This window comes from Barbus barbus (genome assembly GCF_936440315.1).
Source record: "Barbus barbus genome assembly, chromosome: 27".
NCBI lineage: Eukaryota > Metazoa > Chordata > Actinopteri > Cypriniformes > Cyprinidae > Barbus > Barbus barbus.
Window position 1 is genome coordinate 22596949 of NC_136755.1, and position 23372 is coordinate 22620320.

Consider the following 23372-nt stretch of genomic DNA (forward strand, 5'->3'; position numbering starts at 1 on the left):
TGAGGGTCTGTGGACCCTTCCCCCAAAATGCATCTAACACCTAAGAAAGGCAGAACAGGCCTCTGGTTCCATGGCAACCCATCTGATAACACTTGTTTTATTGCTCAAAGGAATGCGGGCAGAGCAACTCACTTCATTTCCCCTTAGGAAAAAGATGCCATAAAAATGTTTTTGTGTATTGTATACTGTTTTATGCATGCTTATGATAGAACACTAGTTAATATTGCCTCACTTATACTATGTTTGGTCTCTAACAATTCGTCTTCTTTATCGAATCTTTAATAGTTTGTATATCAACTTCCAATCCGGTTCATATGCAAATGACCATACATGGAGACAAAGAGTCGTAAACTTTCCCTCCAAAAGTTCAAGTCACCATAGGCTCTTTGACTCCCAGAGGTGTGACCTCTATAGCAGATAAAGCTCTCACATCAGTGACGCCCCTGCAGTCTGCAGTTCTGTTAGATCCTAAGAGGATGAGGAGGATGTGAGCTAGAACTCTTCTGGACCCTTAAGTTTTTGTGCCAGGCCTTGTGGCCTTGACTTTCCATTCAACCAAGAATCCTCGGATCTCAGCAGATCTCTTTCTTAGCTCTTTTTCCCTTTCTACATGGGAAGAAACTCCAATTACCACCGAGCTAGAATAACATCTTTTGGAGTTCATCACCCTTTAAACCCAGAAGAACTTGAAGAACTCCAACACCACCAAACCTTCAAACCATCAGAACTTTCATCCAAGACTGCATCCGGACACTCGTTCAACGACCAAAGGCATTGCAAGTATCGTATCGTATCGATGGTTTCATCCATCAACTCTCATTTGCCCTTTCCCCATGTATGAGTGATTGTACGTATGTATGTTTGTTTGTTAGACTAGTTTGCGTTAGTGTTTAGTTAATAAAAGTTGTGTGCACAAATTACAAATGAGATTCTGGTTCTGCCTTGCAAATTAATTAAATGTCTCTTTACGATTTTGACCCTCGTTACATGCTCTAATGCATTAATAGGAAAGTATTTTCTGTGGCCAAGGAAATATCCTTTCTTAGAGTTGATATGAACTTGCACTGAATGTTCACTGGACGGACAGATCAGATGGCAATTTAATTCTACAGTTACAGTTATTACTGTCAGCCAATATAAATAATTGTAATTAATCATAATTAATTGTAATTATTTATATACAATTCCCTTTTGAGCTTATAATTTGCTATAATATATATATTATGTCTATATATTGTATACTGTTTTATGCATGCTTATGATAGAACCACTCGTTCATGTAATACCATGTTTGGTCTCTTTGAATTTGTCTTATGATGATCTAAATAACAGTGTTTATTACATGTTGATACCTATGCAACATATTAGTGTTCTAAGAATCTTTAGTAGTTTTTGCATCAACACCCAGCCAAAATTACATATGCTCTGAGACAGAGTCATAAACTTTCCCTCCAAAAGTGCAAGTCACCACTGGCTCTTTGACCACCGAGAGGTGTGACCTCCACAGAATTTAAAAGGCCTCACTTCAGTGACCCGCCTTTTTAGTCTCTTCACCCGTCTCTCATCACCTTCTCCCAAGTCCCAGAGCCGGCGCAACCGCATGATCGCAAGTCCAGACCTAGAAAACATCAAGACTTTCATCCGAGACTGCATCCAGACACTCGTCAAGGACCAAGGCAATGCAAGTATCATATATTTAACTAAACGAAACAGAGGTTTAGTATAAGCTATAGACCCTGTTGTAAAACGGCACTGATGGTTTCACTCAAAGGTTAACTGATTCCTTTTCCATAGCTTCATTCCCTGTTCCTCTAATGATTTCTTTCATCCACTTTGCTCCCCTTTGTATGTAGGTGTGAGTGTATGTATGTTTGTTTGTTTGTTAGACTAGTTTGTGTTAATAAAGCGTTTGTGCACGAATTCAATGAGTTTCTGATTCTGTCACAGCTTATGAACAGTGTTGGGGGTAACGTATTTCAAGTAACGCAATTTACGTAATAATAACTAGTAAAGTAACGCATTACATTTTAATTTACAAGAAAATATCTGAGTTACTTTTTCAAAAAAGTAACGCCAGTTACTTTTTTCCCATTTATTGACCGACAGTGTGCTGTGTGAACATGCTGTTACTGTAGTTCTAGACTAAATGTGAATGTGCATTAATTCATCCCACTCGCAAAAAACAGATTTAGTATTCATTAAAATGAATTAAAACAGTGAAATGCAAACTCAGAATATGACGCAAACCTGCAATAATTAAATATGATAAATAACACAAATGTATCTAATCTCATTTTACTAACCGATGTCTTTGCTGCTGACCTTTGATCCAGTTCAACCATACTAATGAGTAAAAATTACTTTAGATTTTTTGGTTTAGATTACTTTAGTTAATAACTAACAATTGTGCTTCATTGTTTTTTGTATTGCTGAAGATTGTTGAACCTTTTTCTCCTGTGTTCTACTGTACAGACGTGCATTTTTTCGATTTTTGTTGTGAAAGGGCTTTTACATTTGCTATAAATAGAACTTCTTATATTAAAAACAAACAATCAAGCCCTGCTCATATTTAAAAAGTAATGCGAAAGTAACGCAAAAGTTACTTAAAAAGTACCTAAGTAACGTAATTGGTTACTTTTTAGGGAGTAACGCATTATTGTAATGCATTACTTTTAAAAGTAACTTTCCCCAACACTGTTTATGAATAATGTCCCTTTTACGATTCCGTTCAAGCTACATACCCTAATGCATTAATGCTGTAAGAATGTTATTTTTCTGTGGCCACGAAAATATAATTTCTTAGAGTTGATATGAAATTACACTGAATGTTCACTGGACTAACAGATAAGTTAATAACAATATTAATTTGTTTTATTGTTTATAATACATTATGTATTTTAACAGTTTTTTTAATATATATTATAACTACTTGCTTTTGATACTTTTGTCTAAGTATTATTGCTTAATGGCTCTAATATACAGTCATGGCCAAAAATATCAGCACCCTTCGTAAATATGATCAAAGAAGGCTATGAAAATTAATCTGCATTGTTAATCCTTTTTATCTTTTATTTAAAAAATTCACAAAAATCTAACCTTTCATTGGTTAAATTTAAAATGGGGGAAAATATCATTATGAAATATTTTTTTTTTTTTCTGATACACATTGGCCACAATTAACGGCACCCTTTTATTCAATACTTTTTGAAACCTCCATTTGCCAGTTTAACAGCTCTATTTTTTTTCCTATAATGCCTGATAAGGTTAGAGAACACCTGACAAGAGATCAGAGATCATTCCTTCATCCAGAATCTCTCCAGATCCTTCAGATTCCCACATCCATGACGGTGCTTCTTCTCTTCAGTTCACTCATTTTCTACATGGTTCAGGTCAGAGGACTGGAATGGTCATAGCAGAAGCTTGGTTTTGTGCTCAGTGACCCATTTTTGTGTTGATTTTGAGGTTTGCGTTTGGATTATTGTACGGTTGGAAGATCCAAACATGGCCCATTATAAGATTTCAAATGGAGTCAGTCACTTATTGACTTTTTATCTGTAGGTATTTGATAGAATCCATGATGCCATGTGTCTAAACAAGATGTCCAGGACCTCCAGCAGAAATATAGGCCCACAACATAAAAAATACAGCAGTATATTTCATTGTACACATGGGGTACTTTTTATCTCTGTGTTCACCAAACCCATCTTGAGTGTTTGCTGCTAAAAAGCTAATATTTTAGTGTCATCTGACCATAGAAGCCAGTCCCATTTGAAGTTCCAGTCATATCTGATAACTGAATATACTGGAGTTTGTTTTTGGATGAGCTAGGATAATTTTTCTTGAAACCCTCAGACAACATGTGGTGATGTAGGTACTGTTTGACAATTTTTTTTTTACGGTTTTCTGACCCTGAGACTCAACTATTTTCTGCAATTCTCCAGATGTGGTCCTTGGAGAGTCTTTAGCCACTCAAACTCTCCTCCTCACCGTGCATTAGGACGATATAGACACACGTCCTCTTCCAGGCAGTTTCATAACATTTTCTGTTGATTGGAAATTCTTAATTATTGCCCTGATGGTGGAAATAGGAATTTTCACTGCTCTAGCTCTTTTCTTAAAGCCACTTCACTAATTTGTGAAGCTCAATTATCTTTTGCTGCACATCAGAAATATATTATTTGGTTTTTCTCATTGTGATGGATGATTAAGGGACTTTGGGCTTTGTTTTCCCTCCTATTTATATTTCTGTGAAACAGAAAGGATAATTTCAAGTTCATAGTCACCCTGGAGTGCTCAAAATTGTGAATATGAATGGGAATATACTTCAGAGATATTTTACTCATAAGAATTTCTAGGGGTGCCAATAATTGTGTGCAACATGTATTTGAGAAAAACATTTATTTCATAATGATATTTCCCCCCATTTTAAATTGTTATACAATGAAAGGTTAGATTTTTGTGAATTGTTTTATAAAAGATCAAAAGGATTAACAATGCAAATTAATTTTCACAGCCTTCTTTGATCCTATTTACCAAGGGTGCCGATATATTTGGCCATGACTGTATGTATTTTAAAGGTGCACTAAGCAATTTTTGAAAAACGCTTCTGACCGCAGTGTCGGACCGTGTCCCAAAACACACTTCCAGCCAATCAGCAGGGGGCGTGTCTTGTATACAGAGAAGAGAGCTCTCAATTTGAGTGCACAGGACGGATAATATCAGTCAGGATTTAGACCGTATCATAGTACTGAGACTGCTCTCATTAGAGTTACAAATGACCTGCTTCTATCATCTGATCGTGGTTGTATCTCTTTATTAGTTCTATTGGATCTTAGCGCTGCCTTCGACACTATCGACCACAACATTCTTTTAAATAGACTAGAACAATTTGTTGGCATTAGTGGAAGTGCATTAGCATGGTTCAAATCTGAACGCCATCAGTTCGTAGCAGTGAATGAAGAGGTATCATATCGATCACAAGTGCAGTATGGAGTACCTCAAGTACTAGCGCCGTTACTTTTCACGCTTTACATGTTACCCTTGGGAGATATTATCAGGAGACATGGTGTTAGTTTTCACTGTTATGCGGATTATACTCAGCTCTATATTTCTTCGCGGCCCAGTGAAACACACCAAATTGAGAAACTAACGGAATGCATAGTCGATATAAAAAACTGGATGACGAGTAATTTCTTACTGCTAAATTCTGGAAAAACAGTTGTTTTTTCAGGTGTTAATTATCAAACTAAAAAACCCCACATGTAATAACCTAGAACACTATCTAACACTTGACGGCTGCTCTGTCATTCTTCTTCATTAGTTAGGAACCTAGGTGTGCTGTTTGATAGCAATCTTTCATTTGAAAGGCATGTTTCTGTAAAACTGGGTTTTTCCATCTCAAAAACATATCTAAATTGCGACCTATGCTCTCAACGTCAAATGCAGAAATACTAATTCATGCGTTTATGATCTCAAGGTTAGACTATTGTAATGCTTTATTGGGTGGTTGTTCTGCACGCTTGATCAACAAATTACAGCTGGTCCAAAATGCAGCAGCTAGAGTCCTTACTAGAACCAGGAAGTACGACCATATTAGCCCGGTTCTGTCAACACTGCATTGGCTCCCCATCAAACATCGTATAGATGTTCAAATCTTGTTAATTACTTATAAAGCCCTGAATGGCTTAGCTCCTCAGTACTTGAGTGAGCTCTTATCACATTATAGTCCTCCACGTCTGCTGCGTTCTCAAAACTCTGGCCATTTGATAATACCTAGAATATCAAAATCAACTGAGGGCGGCAGATCCTTTTCCTATTTAGCACCCAAACTCTGGAACAATCTACCTAACACTGTTCGGGAGGCAGACACACTCTGTCAGTTTAAATCTAGATTAAAGACACATTTCTTTAACCTGACTTACACATAACACACTAATACACTTCTATTATTCAAATCCGTTAAAGGATTGTTAGGCTGAATTAATTAGATCAACCGGAACCGGGAACACTCCCCATAACACATGATTCACTCGTTACATCATAAGAAGAATGGCATCTACACAGATATTTGTCTGTTTCTATTCTGTTTCTCAGTCCGTGTCCGGATCAGATGGTGGATCGGCGCCGGGAGATGATGTATGTGGCCCTGATCGTCGGCGGAGGCCAGACACCTGGATGAGCCCCGGGGACATATCCCCAGTCACCGTAGCCACCCGATCCGGTCTGTATCCAGCCCAGATGGTCACTGCAGTCACCAGATCCAGTCCGTATCCAGATCAGATGGTGGATCAGCACCCAGCGACGACCTCTACAGCCCTGAACGTCAGCGGAGACCAGGACACCAAGATGAGCGCCAGAGACAGATCCCCACTGAGGACCCCGCCACTTAGACAGCCATCGGGAAAGACCACTGGAACCAGTTGAGCCCTTACAATCTGACTTTGCTGCAGTTGGAATTGAACTGCTGGTTCGTTTGGCAAGAGGAGAACTGGCCCCCGACTGAGCCTGGTTTCTCCCAAGGTTTTTTTCTCCATTCTGTCACCGATGGAGTTTTGGTTCCTTGCCGCTGTCGCCTCTGGCTTGCTTAGTTGGGAACACTTCATTTCCAGCGATATCGTCGACCTGATTGCAAAGACACTATTTAAACTGAACTGAGCTGGATGATGGCATCACTGAATTCAATAATGAAATGCCTTTAACTGAAAATCCTTTTTTAATCTTTTCATTTTACATTATTGACACACTATTTTCCTTTTTTGATATTGTGCAGTTGCTTTGGCACAATTTACATTGTTAAAAGCGCTATATAAATAAAGGTGACTTGACTTGACTTGTTTCTTTTTCATAGGTGAGTAACGTTGATTTTGCATTGTTTCACACAACTTATCTGTGTTGTCTTTTGTTTGAATATGCTTGTGTGTCATCTTCGCTTGTTTCCGCGATCGTTGTTATGCCAGGGTTGTGTACGTACCTGTGGGGCGGAGATATCAAAATAGGGTCGAGATCCTGTTGCGTTATGGGAGTGTTTGTTTTGGTGCTTTCAAATATCAACATCGGCTGGCAAAAATCATTTTCGTCTTAAGTAATTTTAAAGGAATTTTTATGGCTATTGTTTGCTTAGGTCAATTCGTATAACAGCAAAAAAAAATAATTATAATTATCCGATTACTTGATCAAATGTCAGAATAATCGACCGATTACTCGATTACGAAAATAATCGTTAGTGACAGCCCTAGTTCACTATAATTTGGTCACAAGGTTGACAACTTAATATTTTGTCTGACATGCAAAACATTATGGTGGTTTTAAAAGCTTGAAAGCTCAAGTCTGCACTCATTGTAATTGCATGGGAGAAAAAACAAGAAGTAGGCCTACATGATTCAAATGTGCTACTTTTGTGTTCCATTAAAGAAATAAATTTAAAATAAAGATTGAAAGATTTGTCGGAAGCTTAGTGATGGTGACATTGACATTGTACAACTGTGGTGTAGTTCCCTTAGCCTAATGACTTCTGGTCATTGTATTTCAGAATTTATTAAATCTTGATGACAAAAATTGTATGAATGAGTGTTGTTATTCTAGCTAAAACTATTCAACATAATTTTAGTAATTGAAAGAAATCTAAAATAACATATATATGAAAAACTTGAACTTAAGTAGAACTGAACTCAACTAAATTCAAATAAGTTGAAGAATAAAAATAAATTAAAGCTAAATAGAAAATCAAAACTTAAGAAAAAACAAAAATAAAACCTAATGAAAATGACAAAAGCACATAATAAAATGACAAAAACTTATACTAAAATTACAATTAAAATAAAAAAAACTTAATAAAAGTTCATTCAAAATATGAATGAATAATATAATAGTAAAAAAAAACATCACTGGTAAGAATCATAAACTTTTGTTGTATTAACTGTCCTTTTTTCATTTTAAGATGAGAGCAGATGTCACTAACTCCATGTCATCCACACTGTGTTATCATCTCTCACATCCACATCCACTGCCACCTACAAGTCACAAAAACAGGCCAAATCTCAGATAACATGACGTGGCCTATCAAAGACAGCTGGCGGACAGCTCAAACCCCCAGAGAAACCTGCCAATGATGAAACACTGTGGAGTCATGGCAGATATTTAAGGTGAGTCTTATATTCATACAAACCTTTCAGTATATTGAAATCTACAGTAAAATTACTACATTTACCTTCATCACCATTGTACAATACTAATCAAATGTTTGGAATAATTCCTTTTTTTTTTTTTTTTTTAATATTTAAAGCAGTCTCTTGCTTACCAAGGCTGCATTTATTTGATCAAAAACAGTAATATTGTGAAATATTATTACAATTAAAAAATAATTGTTTTAGCTAAGCTTAAAGCTATATTTTTGGAAGTCATTAATCTATTTTAGATTAATGACTTAATGGGGGAAGTCGTGGCCTAATGGTTAGAGAGTCGGGCTCGTAATCGAAAGGTTGCGGGTTCGAGTCCCCGGCCGGCAGGGATTGTAGGTGGGGGGAGTGAATGTCCAGCGCTCTCTCCACCCTCAATACCACGACTGAGGTGCCCCTGAGCAAGGCACCGAACCCCCAATTGCTCCCCGGGCGCTGCAGCATGGCTGCCCACTGCTCCGGGTGTGTGTTCACGGTGTGTGTGTGTGTGTGTGCATTTGTTCACTACTCACTGCTGTGTGTGTGCACTTGGATGGGTTAAACGCAGAGCACCAATTTCGAGTATGGGTCACCATACTTGACAATACGTCACGACTTTACTTTACTTTATTTTCCAGTGTCACATGAATGATCCTTCAGAAATCATATTGAAAAATAGTACTGCTTTTACCATGTTTTTGATCAAATAAATGCAGCCTAGGTGAGCATAAGAGATTTCTTTCAAAAACATAATAAAATCTTAATTATTCCAAACATTTAAACCTGGAGTGTATCTGTCATAAGATGCTGTCCATGTTTTTTGAGCATTTGTAAAAAAAAAAAAAAAAAAATGCTGGATACCCCCAGAGAGTAATGTGATGGAGAAAACAGATGTTCGTATCATTTAAAAACGAAAATATCACAAAACAGAGACAGAAAACAAGAGAGGCAGAACGTATGAAGGGCATAAGGTCAATACCAGACTTACATTGATTCCTTCCCAGGAAAACTCAGCATGTCCATGCTAGAAGCACAGCCAATAAACAGTAGAAGAATAGGGAAAGATACAGTGAAAGAGAAGAAAAGGCATGATTTCAGTTAGGAGGAAACAGCAGAAGGCGAAACATCAAGCCAAGTACAGAACACTAGATCTGGAAGAACAAAAGATAAACAGAAAGCAGGAGGAGGCGAGGCTGTTCATCTGTTATGAACTGTTGTGCAAACCAAGATATATCTTTGTACGCACCCTTGTCGTGTTCTACAGATAATTCGCTAATATGGTGTAAAATATTTATGAATGAAGTACCACCTATAGTGTATCCGTGTTGATGTCTGCCTTAGAAGTCGCTACACTGGATGAGGACAGCAGCAAGAGGAAATGGAGGCGACTTTGATGAGTAGCACTGGAATAAGTAATCCTAGCCAACCCAAACATACACACAGCAAGCGATCGATCGCATTTACACCGCACCCAGCGCAGCAAGACAAACACTGGTGCCAGTACGAACAGCAGCAGCCGCTCATTGTTCATTAAAAGAGAGTGATCAATGTGAAAGGTCAAATGGAGGTCAGTGTCAGATAGGTGTTTGTGTGGGGCAAATGTCGACCCCTTAGAAACTCTGGACAGACCAAAGGCACAGTTGGACGGTTCGGGGGTCGATCGATTTGTTTCCCACCATCTTAGTCTTAATGGCCGCTTCTGTTTTTTTCTTCTTCTTGGTTTTACTAAAAATGTGTCTGCATGGGCGTTATGCAAGGTCACCAACTCAGTCCTGGAGGGCCGGTGTCCTGCAAAGTTTAGCTCCAACCCCAAGCAACCATATCTAAAATTTCCAGGCAGGTGTGTAGAAGTAATCAGAGCTAAACTCTGCAGAACACTGATTCTGGTGACCCCTGGTCAAATGTAATAAAACCCATAGAAATAAACACAACTATATGTGAATAGTAGAAACATTTATGTAAATAATTCAGAGACACTGCTACTATCATGAGCACTTTTATCAGTCAATGATCAAATTATTGATTTTACACATTTTTTTAAAAGAGATGAGATGGCAACAATATTTGAAGTATTAGTGCTCAAGTCAAGTGTCACAAAACTAATACAAAAGAACAAAACTATAAATGTGATATGGTTGAAAAGTTAAGTAAATAATTACTATAATGAGCACTTTTATCAGTCCATGATTATACTTTTCTTATTGATTTTATTCAGTTATTAAATCAGATGAGATTCTAGAAATACTTGAACTGGTATTTCACAATGCAAGCATAAATAAACAACTATACATGTAACATAATTAAAATTCTATGTAAATAACTGAGGCGCTGCTACTAGAACTTCAGTCAGTCCATGGTCGAATAATGTAATACTTGTAACTGTTATTTCACCAAGAAAGTTGCCAAAAAGGTCTAAAGTAAAATTTAGTTACAGATTAGTTATCAAATGAAGGTCAAAATCAATAAGTAGCACTGTAAATAATAAACCACAATCCCATTTATTTCTATTAGAGTAGATTTCTCAGAGTCAGAAGTTAGCTAAGTAATTTGATGCTCATACTTTTTTCCAGGTTGTGTGAGGATAAAAACACACATTTTATAACAAAAACACATACATGTCAGTGAAACAAACTACCATCTAGAGCCTTTCAGTTCAACCTATAATAATGTATTTTTGTGAAGTTTTAGCTAAGTTGGAGGGCATTTGAGTTAGCGCTATGATAACTAAAAATAGCCTTGCTACTTAGCAACTAGCACCTGATTCTTGAGAGATTTTCATTGCTAGGCAATATTTAATGACATAAATTCTTACTTTTATTTTTATTATTCTTAATTTAGCAACCAGCAAGTGGCTTTTTGAGTGCAGCTCGCTAACACAAACACATACACGCACAACACAGACTCTGTTTCAATTGGCTCCAGCGACAGTGGGATGACACCACCTCCTGGCGCGGCTTCTTAACTCTGCATTGAGATGTAAAACATGCCGTTTGGTTTGGACAGCTACCAGAATCCAAATGGTAGATTTTGAGCCAAATTCATCTGTGGATGAGCAGAGTGACAAGCCAAGAGCTGTTGCCCTTGGGTAGGACGTGAACACAGGCAGCAAACAGGGAAGACGGATAAGGCTATGTCTTCCCAGGAGACAAAGCCGTTATACAGCAATACTGTACAGTAATGGCTGGGCTCTGGGGTCTGGCTCCCCGTGGCCTTGCTGAGAATCTAATATAGAGGCTTTTCAAATACACATTATACCATCACGCTTTCTCTGACTTTCAGCGCTACGGGGCGACAAGACGTGCGTGTGGCACGCAAGGGGTCTTCGTGTTAGCTAAAGACTTCATTAAAGTGCCATGAAGCACAAATGTCAGCATTTGGTAGGTATAATGGCTTCGGACAGAAATGCAGACATCGCACAAGTATAATCTCGGCAAAGGGACGTCATGTAGATGTGATCCTAGAGCTTAAGCTCACAACATGGGACAGTAGTTTGGTGCAAAGCAAATCTTAAATATGCAAAGCGCTGTAGTTTTACTTACCTGCTCCCCATCTTTCCGAACGGGAACTGCATCCGCCGCTGCAGGAAAAGAGAGAGAAAGAGATAAGGGAATAGGCATGTGCCTTATGCAACCTTTACCGAATATGCTAAGTCAAACTGACAGCTCCTCGCTACATTTTCTGCTGACATTCACACAAAGACCTAAAATTAGATTAATTATCCATCCGAAACCGCCAGCACTCTGTGGGGAAGGAGATTCGTTGCATCACGCTTTTATATATCGCATCATTCCTATAAAATGATTAAAAAAAAAACATTTAGTGATCACGCTGCTTGATGCAATTATGCAAATTATTAGGCATTGTATTTTAAGAAGAGGCTTCTAAGAGATGCTGAATTTAAGATTAACTGTAGAAAAAAAGAATTCGGACATCTTTAATCTATTCATTAGATTAATAAATATGTTTATTTGGTATTCCTGTGTATTTGCACTTTGGCAACATTTTGATTATGTTGATGGTGTGTGTGTTGACAGGGACTCATTCAAAATGACAAACTAGAAATGACACGTAACCCAGTTTGCACTAACATTTTGAATGATGTGCCTGAAAACAATCGCCCTGTAACATTAGAGACTACATAAACACATAATATTGAGGCATAATGACTGTGTTTTTGAGACTATAATGAATGGAACCGCAGCGTTCAGTGACGAAACTATGGTGCATGAGGCCAACCAGCAATCAAACAATCATCTGTATCAAATGTATAAACAACAGTATGCAAACATGCAGGTGATTGTGCACTGTAGGGCTGTATAAAAGATGTTTCTTCTGTTTCGACTGGTTTAGACAATGGCACACTTGCTGCTCATGCTGTCGTCTTTAGCAAGAGTAAGGATATGTTTGCAAAGAATGATAAATGGCTGTAAAGGAGAGATTGTGTGGAAGCCCTTACAGCATACGGAGATGGTTTGGTTGTGTATGCTAATTGCTAACTGCGGTCACTGCTCCCCACATTTACAACAAACCAGATTCATCAATTCATTGTAGAACAAGAGTAAAACCTAGTGCCTGCTGTGCAGTTTTTTTTTCCTTCTACAATTGCCGCTTGTCAGATTGTACAATATGAGCCCAATGAGACTTTGCGTAAAGCTGCGTTCACACTGTGCGACTTTGCCATCTGACACAAATTTTGGAAATCATGAAAGATTTATCTTGTTTTATATGGTAAAATCTTTGAAAATTGTACAGTATGCACCTGGCTTAAAATGCTAACAGACTTTCAGAAATTCATCACAAATGCCCTATTGGGATGGTAATTGTCTCTCAAGGGGAAGACTGTAAAAATAAATTTGTATGGCTCTTCAGTGATAAAACTGTTTAGATGCAGATTTATTCATGGTGGAGGAGCAAGTTTTGTGAAAATGCACTTCTCATGTTGTCAGTCACATGTTTAACATTTATTTAAATATTCTATTTAATAATAGGAATTATTTTTTTCTTGCATTTTATCTCTTTAAATGATGGATACTGTTTTAAAAATTAGCAGAAATTTGAACCTAAGTATTTGGTTGACTAGTAAAATGATTAGTCTTACAAACTCTGATTTATATAAATGTATACAAGACATTTTAATATTTTATTGCATACCTGTTGCTGCCATAACAATGGCGAATTTCAAAGACATACATGATTTTTGTTTACTTTTTCTTCTTAGCAGCTCCCTCTCGCTGTAGTGGAGCAGTGATATTATTATTCCAGTAAACCGTTTCCAGCATTTCAGAAATAAAAGTCTATTTTTAAAATGCATGCATGCTGAGCATGTCACACTCAAAGATCCAAGTCTGATGACTTTTGCATGTGACAAAAGAAATCTTTTTTGATTCCAAAACGTCTCAAACAGCAAAATCGTGGCCAAAATCGGGTTGTGAATATTGAAGAAATTCTGCGTGAGAACCTTCACGATGCACATGTATGTAATTATTAGTGAATGAGACCCTGTCTAGCTGCAGTATACTCTCTGACTCCCCCATTTCTCTCTATTCAATTTAAGTCTATTTAATTTAACTCAATATCAGCGAAATTGAGTTGAGCATTGGCTTGATTCATTGAACTCATTTACAACAGTCCTAAACCGTTGACGCAATAGAATAACAACATTGTGATGGGGTTAATCGCATCAAAACAGACTGTACCAGTCCTTGTTCTATTTGCAACTGATTTATTTTTTTATTTTTATTTTTTTCACTCCAGACTGATTTGGATCTCAAAATGCATTAATTGCATCCCGTGCATGTGTGTGTGAGCGTGTGTCTCTTAATTGCTGGGCTCTCTCTCTCTCTGTAAGTACAGCAGAGCCTTTGGGCCTTAGGGCCATTTCCTCAATCAACTTAACCCACTCTGGAGAGACGGATAGAGCCATGCAGAGCAGCACAGCTCTGGAGGAGACCAGTGAACAAGAGTGAGGAGTAAATAGAGTAAGAGACCGATAAAGTGAGTTAAGGTAAAGCAGATCTACTCATAATCAATTACAAAGGAGACAGTCAGAACCAACAGACCAGAAGATCAATGACTAGATGACAGCTATGATTGATTGATAGATAGATAGAGAGAGCGAGAGAGAGAGAGAGAGAGAGAGAGAGAGAGAGAGGATAGATAGATAGATAGATAGATAGATAGATAGATAGATAGATAGATAGATAGATAGATAGATAGATAGATAGATAGATAGATAGATAGATGGATGGATGGATGGATGGATGGATGGATGGATGGATGGATGGATGGATGGATGGATGGATGGATGGATGGATGGATGGATAGATGGATGCACATCCCAGCTGTCAGGACCCATAACTTTCTATACGTCCATTCCACCATGATGTTGTTACGGACAAAACACTTCCACTCATGCAGGAAAACACATTGAGAAAATCCCAAGAGACATGAAGGATAAACCATCGCATCCAAGGTCGCTAAGCGCCACATGGCCGCAGCACTGTTCACCCTGCCCATCTACATTTATGTCTGAGTCTGACACTGAGCATTATGAGGGCCGGAGCTTCAGGGGAAAGGAAAGAGAGAGCGAGAGAGACGGAGAAAGAAGCAGTCAAACGGGATAAACAAATCTGCATGTGACAAGGATAAAAGCTAACGTCAACGCTCAGTGAACAACAAGGAACAGGATGAAGATTGCTAGACACCAGGCGTAAGCCTGACAGTATCACGGGGAGAAGCAGCAAAAGCTCTGCATTGCCAACAACCAGATGGAAGAAACAACTGGACCATGGGACAATCTGGCTTGACAGATCTCACCGCCTAGCACGTCTGGGTACATCTTTGAGATTTTATTCTACAGCAAAAGGTAAATGTGGAGAAAGGGAAGAAAAAGGGACAAATAAAGGAATGCAGGCTGGAACTCTGACACATGGTGACGCTCACAGTGACTCTGATCAGGAGCGAAGTCCAAGAGGCTGACTCACCTCCAGTACTGAGCCAAAAACACATGGAGAGGAGGGGGAGGGACAGGAAAGACAGAGACAAAGAGGATGAGCGAAAGACTGAGACACCGAATGAAGGAAGGAAGGCTTTGCTATGCGATATAACAAAGAAAAACTGAGGGTAGAGGGTAGGCGAAAAGAGATTCAGATGACCCTGAGCTAAAAGACAGAGAAAGAGAAAAGAGTCAGAGAGAGGCTCAGCAAGAGTCAGAGGGAGAGCACAGAGTTACAGACCATCAGAGTGAAGAAGCGAAGACAAAATGGGTATTTACACTTAATCGATCAGATTGCTATCCAATTGGGTTTGTGTCTAAGCTAAATGGATATTAATCAGATCTGCTCTTCCCAGACTATATGGATGCTAATGCAGAGCAATGAACTTTTCTGCTGAATGCACTCTTTGGCTCAAATGGAAAATAATGTTTGAATTCTGAGATCTGGAGGAGCACATATTTATATTTGGCCTGAACAACAAGACGCATTTACACAACTCAGAAACATCTTGTATGCAACATTTTCACAAATTCAAAAACAGGCACCTTGAACCCCGTTTCCAAACGTTTGTGTATGCAGGCCTCCAAAACACCAATGTTATTTAAATGAACAGTCAAAATTCATAAAAAGTTGTCCGTTTTTAATTTTTAAAAATGGTGTTGTGTGAACACTCACAAATGTATTTTGCGGAGCACTCCCTTGCTTTTTATTATCGTATAGCAATCAGAGCAATAGAAATGAACTGACGAAGTGTAAATACCTCTGAAGAGAAAAGCACTGAACTTGAGTGAAAAGGGGACAGTAAAGGAGAGATGGGAAGTAGGAGAAAGCAACTAAATTGAACAGCAGCAATCACTGTTTAAATGAGTCAGCTAGTTATCAAAATAGGCCAAAGTCTGGTTTGAGAATTTCATTATACGAAAATCTCATTTTCTGTGCTATAAAAAGCTGCATAATGAATATAAACAAATAAACATCAAAAAAATAAATATCATCAAATTATATTAGCAAGTATATATGCTAAATTACCTGGAATATATATTTATACTACAGTTCAAAAGTGTGGGTTCATTAAGATTTTTTTTATATATTTTACAAATAAGTTTCTAATTCTCACCAAGACACAGATTGTGTAAATATACAGTAAATATTATAAATTAAATATATATTTTTTTATTAAAATATAAAATATTGGTTAATGGTATTAAATATATTTAATTTATTTTATATATTTTAATATATTATAAGTAATTTATTCCTGTGTTGGCAAAGATGATTTTTTTAGCAGCCATTATTCCAGTCTTTGATGAATAGAAAGTTCAAAAGAACAACATTTATTTGTAACAATGTATAAATATATATAGATAAATATATAATGATAATGATGAAGGGGTTACAACTTTTTTGTGATATATCTGTGCCATATCCCTAAAGAATCGCATTACAAACTTAACCAAAATCTTTCAGTTACAAATAAAGCTATAAAAGAGAGAGCAAGAAAGAGAGAATATTTTATTGCATTTAATTATGGTATTGACTTGTGAGGCTGAACATTTCTTCACTTGGGACTTAAAACTCACCTCTAAATTATTGTTTTATAAAGTGACCTTCAACCTAATATTAATGGAAATCTGCAAAAGAAGCAACTGCTTCTGCTGTCTCAAACTTAGTTTGAGCGAACAGACAGGTCAAACTCGATGGCAGCAGCTTAAAATAAGAAAAGTCAGGGGGCACTTTTAGAATAAAACATAAAAGTAACCTGAGGATTGGTTCCCCTTATGGACAGCACTGGATAAGAAGTGATAAGAGGTACAAATTCACCAGAAGACATTTGAGAACTTCCTGTCTGTAACTCCCTGGGCCTCCATCACCCTCTTTTTCTCCCTCCCTCCTTCCCTTCATTCGTCTGACTCATTCTTTGCAGCCCTTCCCTCTGTCTTTGTGATTCCTCCTGCCCCTTCTGCCTCCTTCTCCTCCTTGAGGAGTAAGCCTCTCAATCATACTGAGCCAGTCACCTTGGACCGTGTCTGTCACCACACAAGCTGGATCATGCAATCACATGCAAATGCACACACATGCAGGAGACTGAGTGTGTGTGTGTGTGTGTGTGTGTGTGTGTGTGTGTGTGTGTGTGTGTGTGTGTGTGTGTGTGTGTGTGTGAAGAGAGTGAGAGAGAAATGTAGAGGGAGACCATCTGCATGTCAGCTTGTCTGTCCTTCTTTCAGAGCCGGAAATTAAATCAATACAAAGAGGCATCCCTGAGTAACGCAATAGCGCAGAACAGAACAAACACGAACAGAGAGCGACCCAGTGCAAACATCGGAATTAGTGCCAAGAGCTCAGCCATCCACCTGATGCCCTCCCAAACACACCTACACGACAGTTCACACCCACAATCCTCTGACAAACAAATACACACGCTACCCATCTATATGTACATTTATTCATTTAACAGATGCTTTTACCTAAAGAGACTTCAAAAACACAAGCAATTTGTCATGAAGGACTCAATAATATACAGTGGTGTGAAAAAGTGTTGACCCCCTTCCTGATTTTTATTTTGTTTTGCGTGCTTGTCACACTTTAATGTTTCAGATCATCAAACAAATTTAAATATTAATCAAAGATAACACAAGTAAACACAACATGCAGTTTTTAAATGAAGGGTTTTTTTTATGAAGGGAAAACAAAATCCGTGACCTCAAGCTGAAGCGAACTTGGGTTCTGCAACAGGACAATGATCCAAAACAAACCAGCAAATCCACCTCTGAATGGCTGAAGAAAAACTAAATGAAGACTTTGGAGTGGCCTAGTCAAAGTCCTGACCTGAATCCTATTGAGATGCTGTGGCATGACCTTAAAAAGGCGGTTCATGCTGGAAAACCCTCCAATGTGGCTGAATTACAACAATTCTGCCAAGATGAGTGGGCCAAAATTCCTCCACAGCGCTGTAACAGACTCATTGCAAGTTATAGCAAACGCTTGATTGCAGTTGTTGCTGCTAAGGGTGGCCCAACCAGTTATTAGGTTTAGGGACAAGCACTTTTTCAGTTTGGATTTTGTTTTCCCTTCATAATAAAAAACTTCATTAAAAAAATGCATGTTGTGTTTACTTGTGTTATCTTTGATTAATATTTAAGTTTGTTTGATGATCTGAAACATTAAAGTGTGACAAACATGCCAAAAAAATAAAAAATCAGGAAGGGGGCCAACACTTTTTCACACCACTGTAAAATGTCACAAATTTCAATAGTAAAGCAGAACACTACACAATTAGAGTAGACAAGAGCAGAAAGAAATGAGAGAAAACTCTTTTATTACACAGCAGTGTGTGATTGGACTTTCAAGCTTGCCAACACACACTTCTCTTGTTATTATTCACTCCTGTGAGACACTTACTTGGGATTGAACCATAAGGTCAGATCATTCATCATTCGGCTACAGTACTCTGGAATATGTATTATGGAATATACATATATATACATAGCAGTAATTTATATCATAATACAGCAAATATATCATAATAAATTTTCAAATAAATATGTATTATAGAATATAACATAAGCACTATTTTAAAAAGGCATCATCATCATCACAAACGCAGGATTGTTTTAGTCTATTATATATATATAGTCTTATGTAATATAAAACAAGCAAATATATCATAATATATTCTCCTGTGAATATGTATTATGGAATATATACAAAAACACACACATTAATATCCTTCATGATGGTGGTCTTTTTTTATATTTACTAATGTTTTTCTATATATTCCATAATACATATGTCATATATATATATATATATATATATATATATATATATATATATATATATATATATATATATATATATATATATATATATAAAATCTGTCATATGTTAAATATCTAGAGGAGAGTACAAAGTAGCTGTTTAAAATATAAAAAGATATACTCACTTAATTCATGATAATGTGTTAATGCTTAGAGCTGTGCCTTCAGCCATTGATCAGAATCAGAATCAGAATGAGCTTTATTGCCAGGTATATTAGCACATACGAGGAATTTGTTTTATTGACAGTAGCTCCACAGTGCGACAGAATGACAGCCACAGGACAGGACACAGATAATTAAAAATTAAAAATAAAATAATGTACAAATATACAAAAATGGGCAATGTGCCAAATAGCACAAACACAATATATAAAATAGACAATTCGGTATGTACAGGTCTGTTAGGTGCAAATTTGAAATGTAATAAGTATGTGTGTAAAATTTAAATAAAAAAGTATGATAGTGTTGTGTGTTTCATGTTTATTGTTAAGAGTTCAAGTGTTCATGAGATGGATTGCCTGAGGGAAGAAACTGTTTCTGTGTCTGGTCGTACTGGTGCACAGAGCTCTGTAGCGTCGACCAGACGGCAACAGTTCAAAGAGGGAGTGTGCTGGATGTGAGGGGTCCAGATGATTTTGCCAGCCCTTTTGCTCACTCTGGATGAGTACAGTTCTTGGAGGGTGGGGAGGGTTGTACCAATGATTCGCTCAGCAGTCCGGACTACCCTCCGTAGTCTTCTGAGGTCAGATTTGGTAGCTGAGCTGAACCAGACAGTTATTGAAGTGCAGAGGATGGATTCAATGATGGCAGAGTAGAACTGTTTCACCAAGTCCTGTGGCAGGTTGAACTTCCTCAGCTAGCGAAGGAAGTACAACCTCTGCTGGGCCTTTTTCACAATAGAGTCAGTGTGAATGTCCCACTTCAGGTCCTGAGAAATATTGGTGCCCAGGAACCTGAATGGCTCCACTGCAGTCACAGTGCTGTTCATGATGGTGAGTGGGGGGAGTGCAGGGGGGTTTCTCCTGAAGTCCACAATCATCTCCACAGTTTTGAGCGTGTTCAGCTCCAGGTTGTTAAGACTGCACCAGACAGCCAGATCCTTAACCTCCTGTCTGTAAGCAGACTCGTCACCATCCTGAATGAGGCCAATCAGTGTGGTGTCGTCTGCAAATTTCAGGAGCTTGACAGAGGGGTCTTTAGAAGTGCAGTCGTTCGTGTAGAGGAAGATGAGCAGTGGGAAGAGAACGCAGCCCTGAGGAGCTCCAGTGCTGATGGTGCGGGTGCTGGATGTGTATTTTCCCAGACTCACTAGCTGCTGCCTGTCTGTCAGGAAGCTGTTGATCCACTGACGGAAAGCTGAGTTAGTTTGGGCAGGAGGAGGTCTGGAATAATAGTATTAAAGGCCAAGCTGAAGTCCACAAACAGGATCCTCACATAAGTCCCTGGTCTGTCCAGGTGTTGCAGTGTGTAATGCAGTCCCAAACTGCAGGGGGTCCAGTAAGGGTCCAGTGATATCCTACAGATAAGCCAAAACCAGTTTTTCAAATGACTTCATGAACACAGATGTTAGAGCCACAGGTCTGTAGTCGTTAAGTCCTGTTATCTTGGGTTTCTTTGGGACGGGGATGATGGTGGAGCGTTTGAAGCATGAAGGGACTTCACACAGCTCCAATGATCTGTTGAAGATCTGTGTGAAGATGGGGGCCAGCACAGAATTTAAGACAGGCTGGTGTCACACCGTCTGGGCCTGGTGCCTTCCTTCTCTTATTCTTTTTGAAGACCTGGCGCACATCATCTTCACTTATCTGCAGTTCAGGTGTGGGGGAGAGGGGGGTTGCAGGAGGTGTGAATGGTGTTTTTTCAAACCTACAATAGAACTCATTAAGATCGCCTGCCAGTTGTTGATTCTCCACAGTGCTGGGGGATGGTGTCTTGTCAAGTCAAGTCAAGTCACCTTTATTTATATAGCGCTTTTAACAATGTAAATTGTGTCAAAGCAACTGCACGATATCAAAAAAGGAAAATAGTGTGTCAATAATGTAAAATGAAAAGATTAAAAAAAGATTTTCAGTTAAAGGCATTTTATTATTGAATTCAGTGATGCCATCATCCAGCTCAGTTCAGTTTAAATAGTGTCTTTGCAATCAGGTCAACGATATCGCTGGAAATGAAGTGTCCCCAACTAAGCAAGCCAGAGGCGACAGCGGCAAGGAATCAAAACTCCATCGGTGACAGAATGGAGAAAAAAACCTTGGGAGAAACCAGGCTCAGTCGGGGGGCCAGTTCTCCTCTGGCCAAACAAACCAGCAGTTCAATTCCAACTGCAGCAAAGTCAGATTGTAAGGGCTCAACTGGTTGCAGTGGTCTTTCCCGATGGCTGTCTAAGTGGCGGGGTCCTCAGTGGGGATCTGTCTCTTGCGCTCATCTTGGTGTCCTGGTCTCCGCTGACGTTCAGGGCTGTAGAGGTCGTCTCTGGGTGCTGATCCACCATCTGATCTGGATACGGACTGGATCTGGTGACTGCAGTGACCATCTGGGCTGGATACAGACCGGATCGGGTGGCTACGGTGACTGGGGATATGTCCCCGGGGCTCATCCAGGTGTCCGGCCTCCGCCGACGGTCAGGGCCACATACATCATCTCCCGGTGCCGATCCACCATCTGATCCGGACACGGACTGAGAAACAGAATAGAAACAGACAAATATTAGCGTAGATGCCATTCTTCTTATGATGTAACGAGTACATCATGTGTTATGGGGAGTGTTCCCGGTTCCAGTTGATCTAATTAATGCAGCCTAACAATCCTTTAACGGATTTGAATAATAGAAGTGTATTAGTGTGTTATGTGTAAGCCAGGTTAAATAAATGTGTCTTTAATCTAGATTTAAACTGACAGAGTGTGTCCAGTGTTAGGTAGATTGTTCTAGAGTTTGGGTGCTAAATAGGAAAAGGATCTACCGCCCGCAGTCGATTTTGATATTCTAGGTATTATCAAATGGCCAGAGTTTTGAGAACGCAGCAGACGTGGAGGACTATAATGTGATAAGAGCTCGCTCAAGTACTGAGGAGCTAAGCCATTCAGGGCTCTTGTAATTGGTGATGCCTTTCAGACCTTTCCACACTGAAGCCGTGTCACCGGAAGAGAATTGGAACCTTAACTTATCGGAATAATTCCTCTTTGTCACTCTGATCTCCTTTTCCAGTGTGTATTTGGCCTGTTTATACAAGACTGTGTCCCCATTCCTGTAAGCATCTTCTTTGGCCTGACGGAGCTGTCTGAGTTTTGTAGTGAACCACGGTTTGTCGTTGTTATAAGTTAGATGAGTCCTGGTAGGAATGCACATATCCTCACAGAAACTGATATAAGATGTTACAGTCTCTGTGAGCTCGTCCAGATCATCAGCAGTTTCAAAAACACTCCAATCAGAAAGGTCGAGACAGGCTTGTAAAACCCGCTCTGTCTCATTAGTCCATCTCTTTACAGTCCTTAATACAGGTTTATCAGATTTAAGTTTCTGCCTGTAGGTTGGAATAAGATCAACCAAACAGTGATCAGAGAGTCCTAAAGCTACTGGTGGAACAGAGTGATATGCATCCTTTATTGCTGTGTAACAGTGATGCAATATATTACTGTCTCTGGTGGGACATGTAACATGCTGTCTGTATTTTGGCAGTTCGCGGGAGAGATTTGCTTTATTAAAGTCCCCGAGAATGATTAAAACAGAGTCCGGGTGTTGTTGCTCACTCTCTGTGATCATATCAGCGAATTTCTGTAAAGCTGTGCTCGCGTGCGCTTGTGGTGGAATGTAGACACTCACAAGAATGAACAAGCAGAACTCCCGTGGCGAGTAGAACGGCTTGCAGTTAATGAAGAGCATTTCTAGATCTGAACAGCACATCTTCTTTAACACTGTTACGTCTGTACACCACCTCTCATTGATGTAGAAGCATGTCCCGCCACTACGCGATTTTCCTGTTTCTTCCGCGTCGCGATCTGCTCTGATCAGCATGAAATTAGGCAGATGTAAGACGCTGTCTGGAATGGTGTCGTTCAGCCAGGTTTCCGTGAAACACAGAGCAGCAGAGTTTGAAAAGTCCTTGTTAAACCGGGAAAGCAGAAGGAGTTCATCTGTTTTGTTGGGTAGATTCGTCAGATGGATGCTAGGCAACGGCATTCGAAATCCATGCTGTCTGAGCTTCACAAGCGCGCCGACTCGCTTCCCCGACTACTATGTTCAGCAAAACATCCGAATAATCGAAAACCGGTTGGAGATTTTGTGGTGTGTTCTGCCAAATGTTCAGCAGTTCTTCCTTGGTGAAACTGATTGTGTTTGACAAACAAAAAACAGGAAAAACTAACAAAAACATTAAAACAACTGGAGAGCCAAGCACAATGGCTGCCAT

General features: G+C 38.9%; 1 protein-coding gene across 2 annotated transcripts in view; it reads right to left on the reverse strand.

The window, feature by feature from the left end:
* fam131ba (family with sequence similarity 131 member Ba) overlaps positions 1-23372 on the reverse strand; it is a 38841-nt gene that overhangs the window by 12542 nt on the left and 2927 nt on the right. The window contains exons 2-3 of one of the 2 annotated variants that reach the window (XM_079380544.1): positions 11693-11730; positions 9142-9177 (exon numbers count right to left, since the gene is read on the reverse strand). In XM_079380544.1, the coding sequence (XP_079236670.1) occupies positions 9142-9177; positions 11693-11730 (74 nt within the window). The remainder of the gene's footprint in view (positions 1-9141; positions 9178-11692; positions 11731-23372) is intronic. The other variant, XM_079380543.1, reaches the window with a different exon arrangement.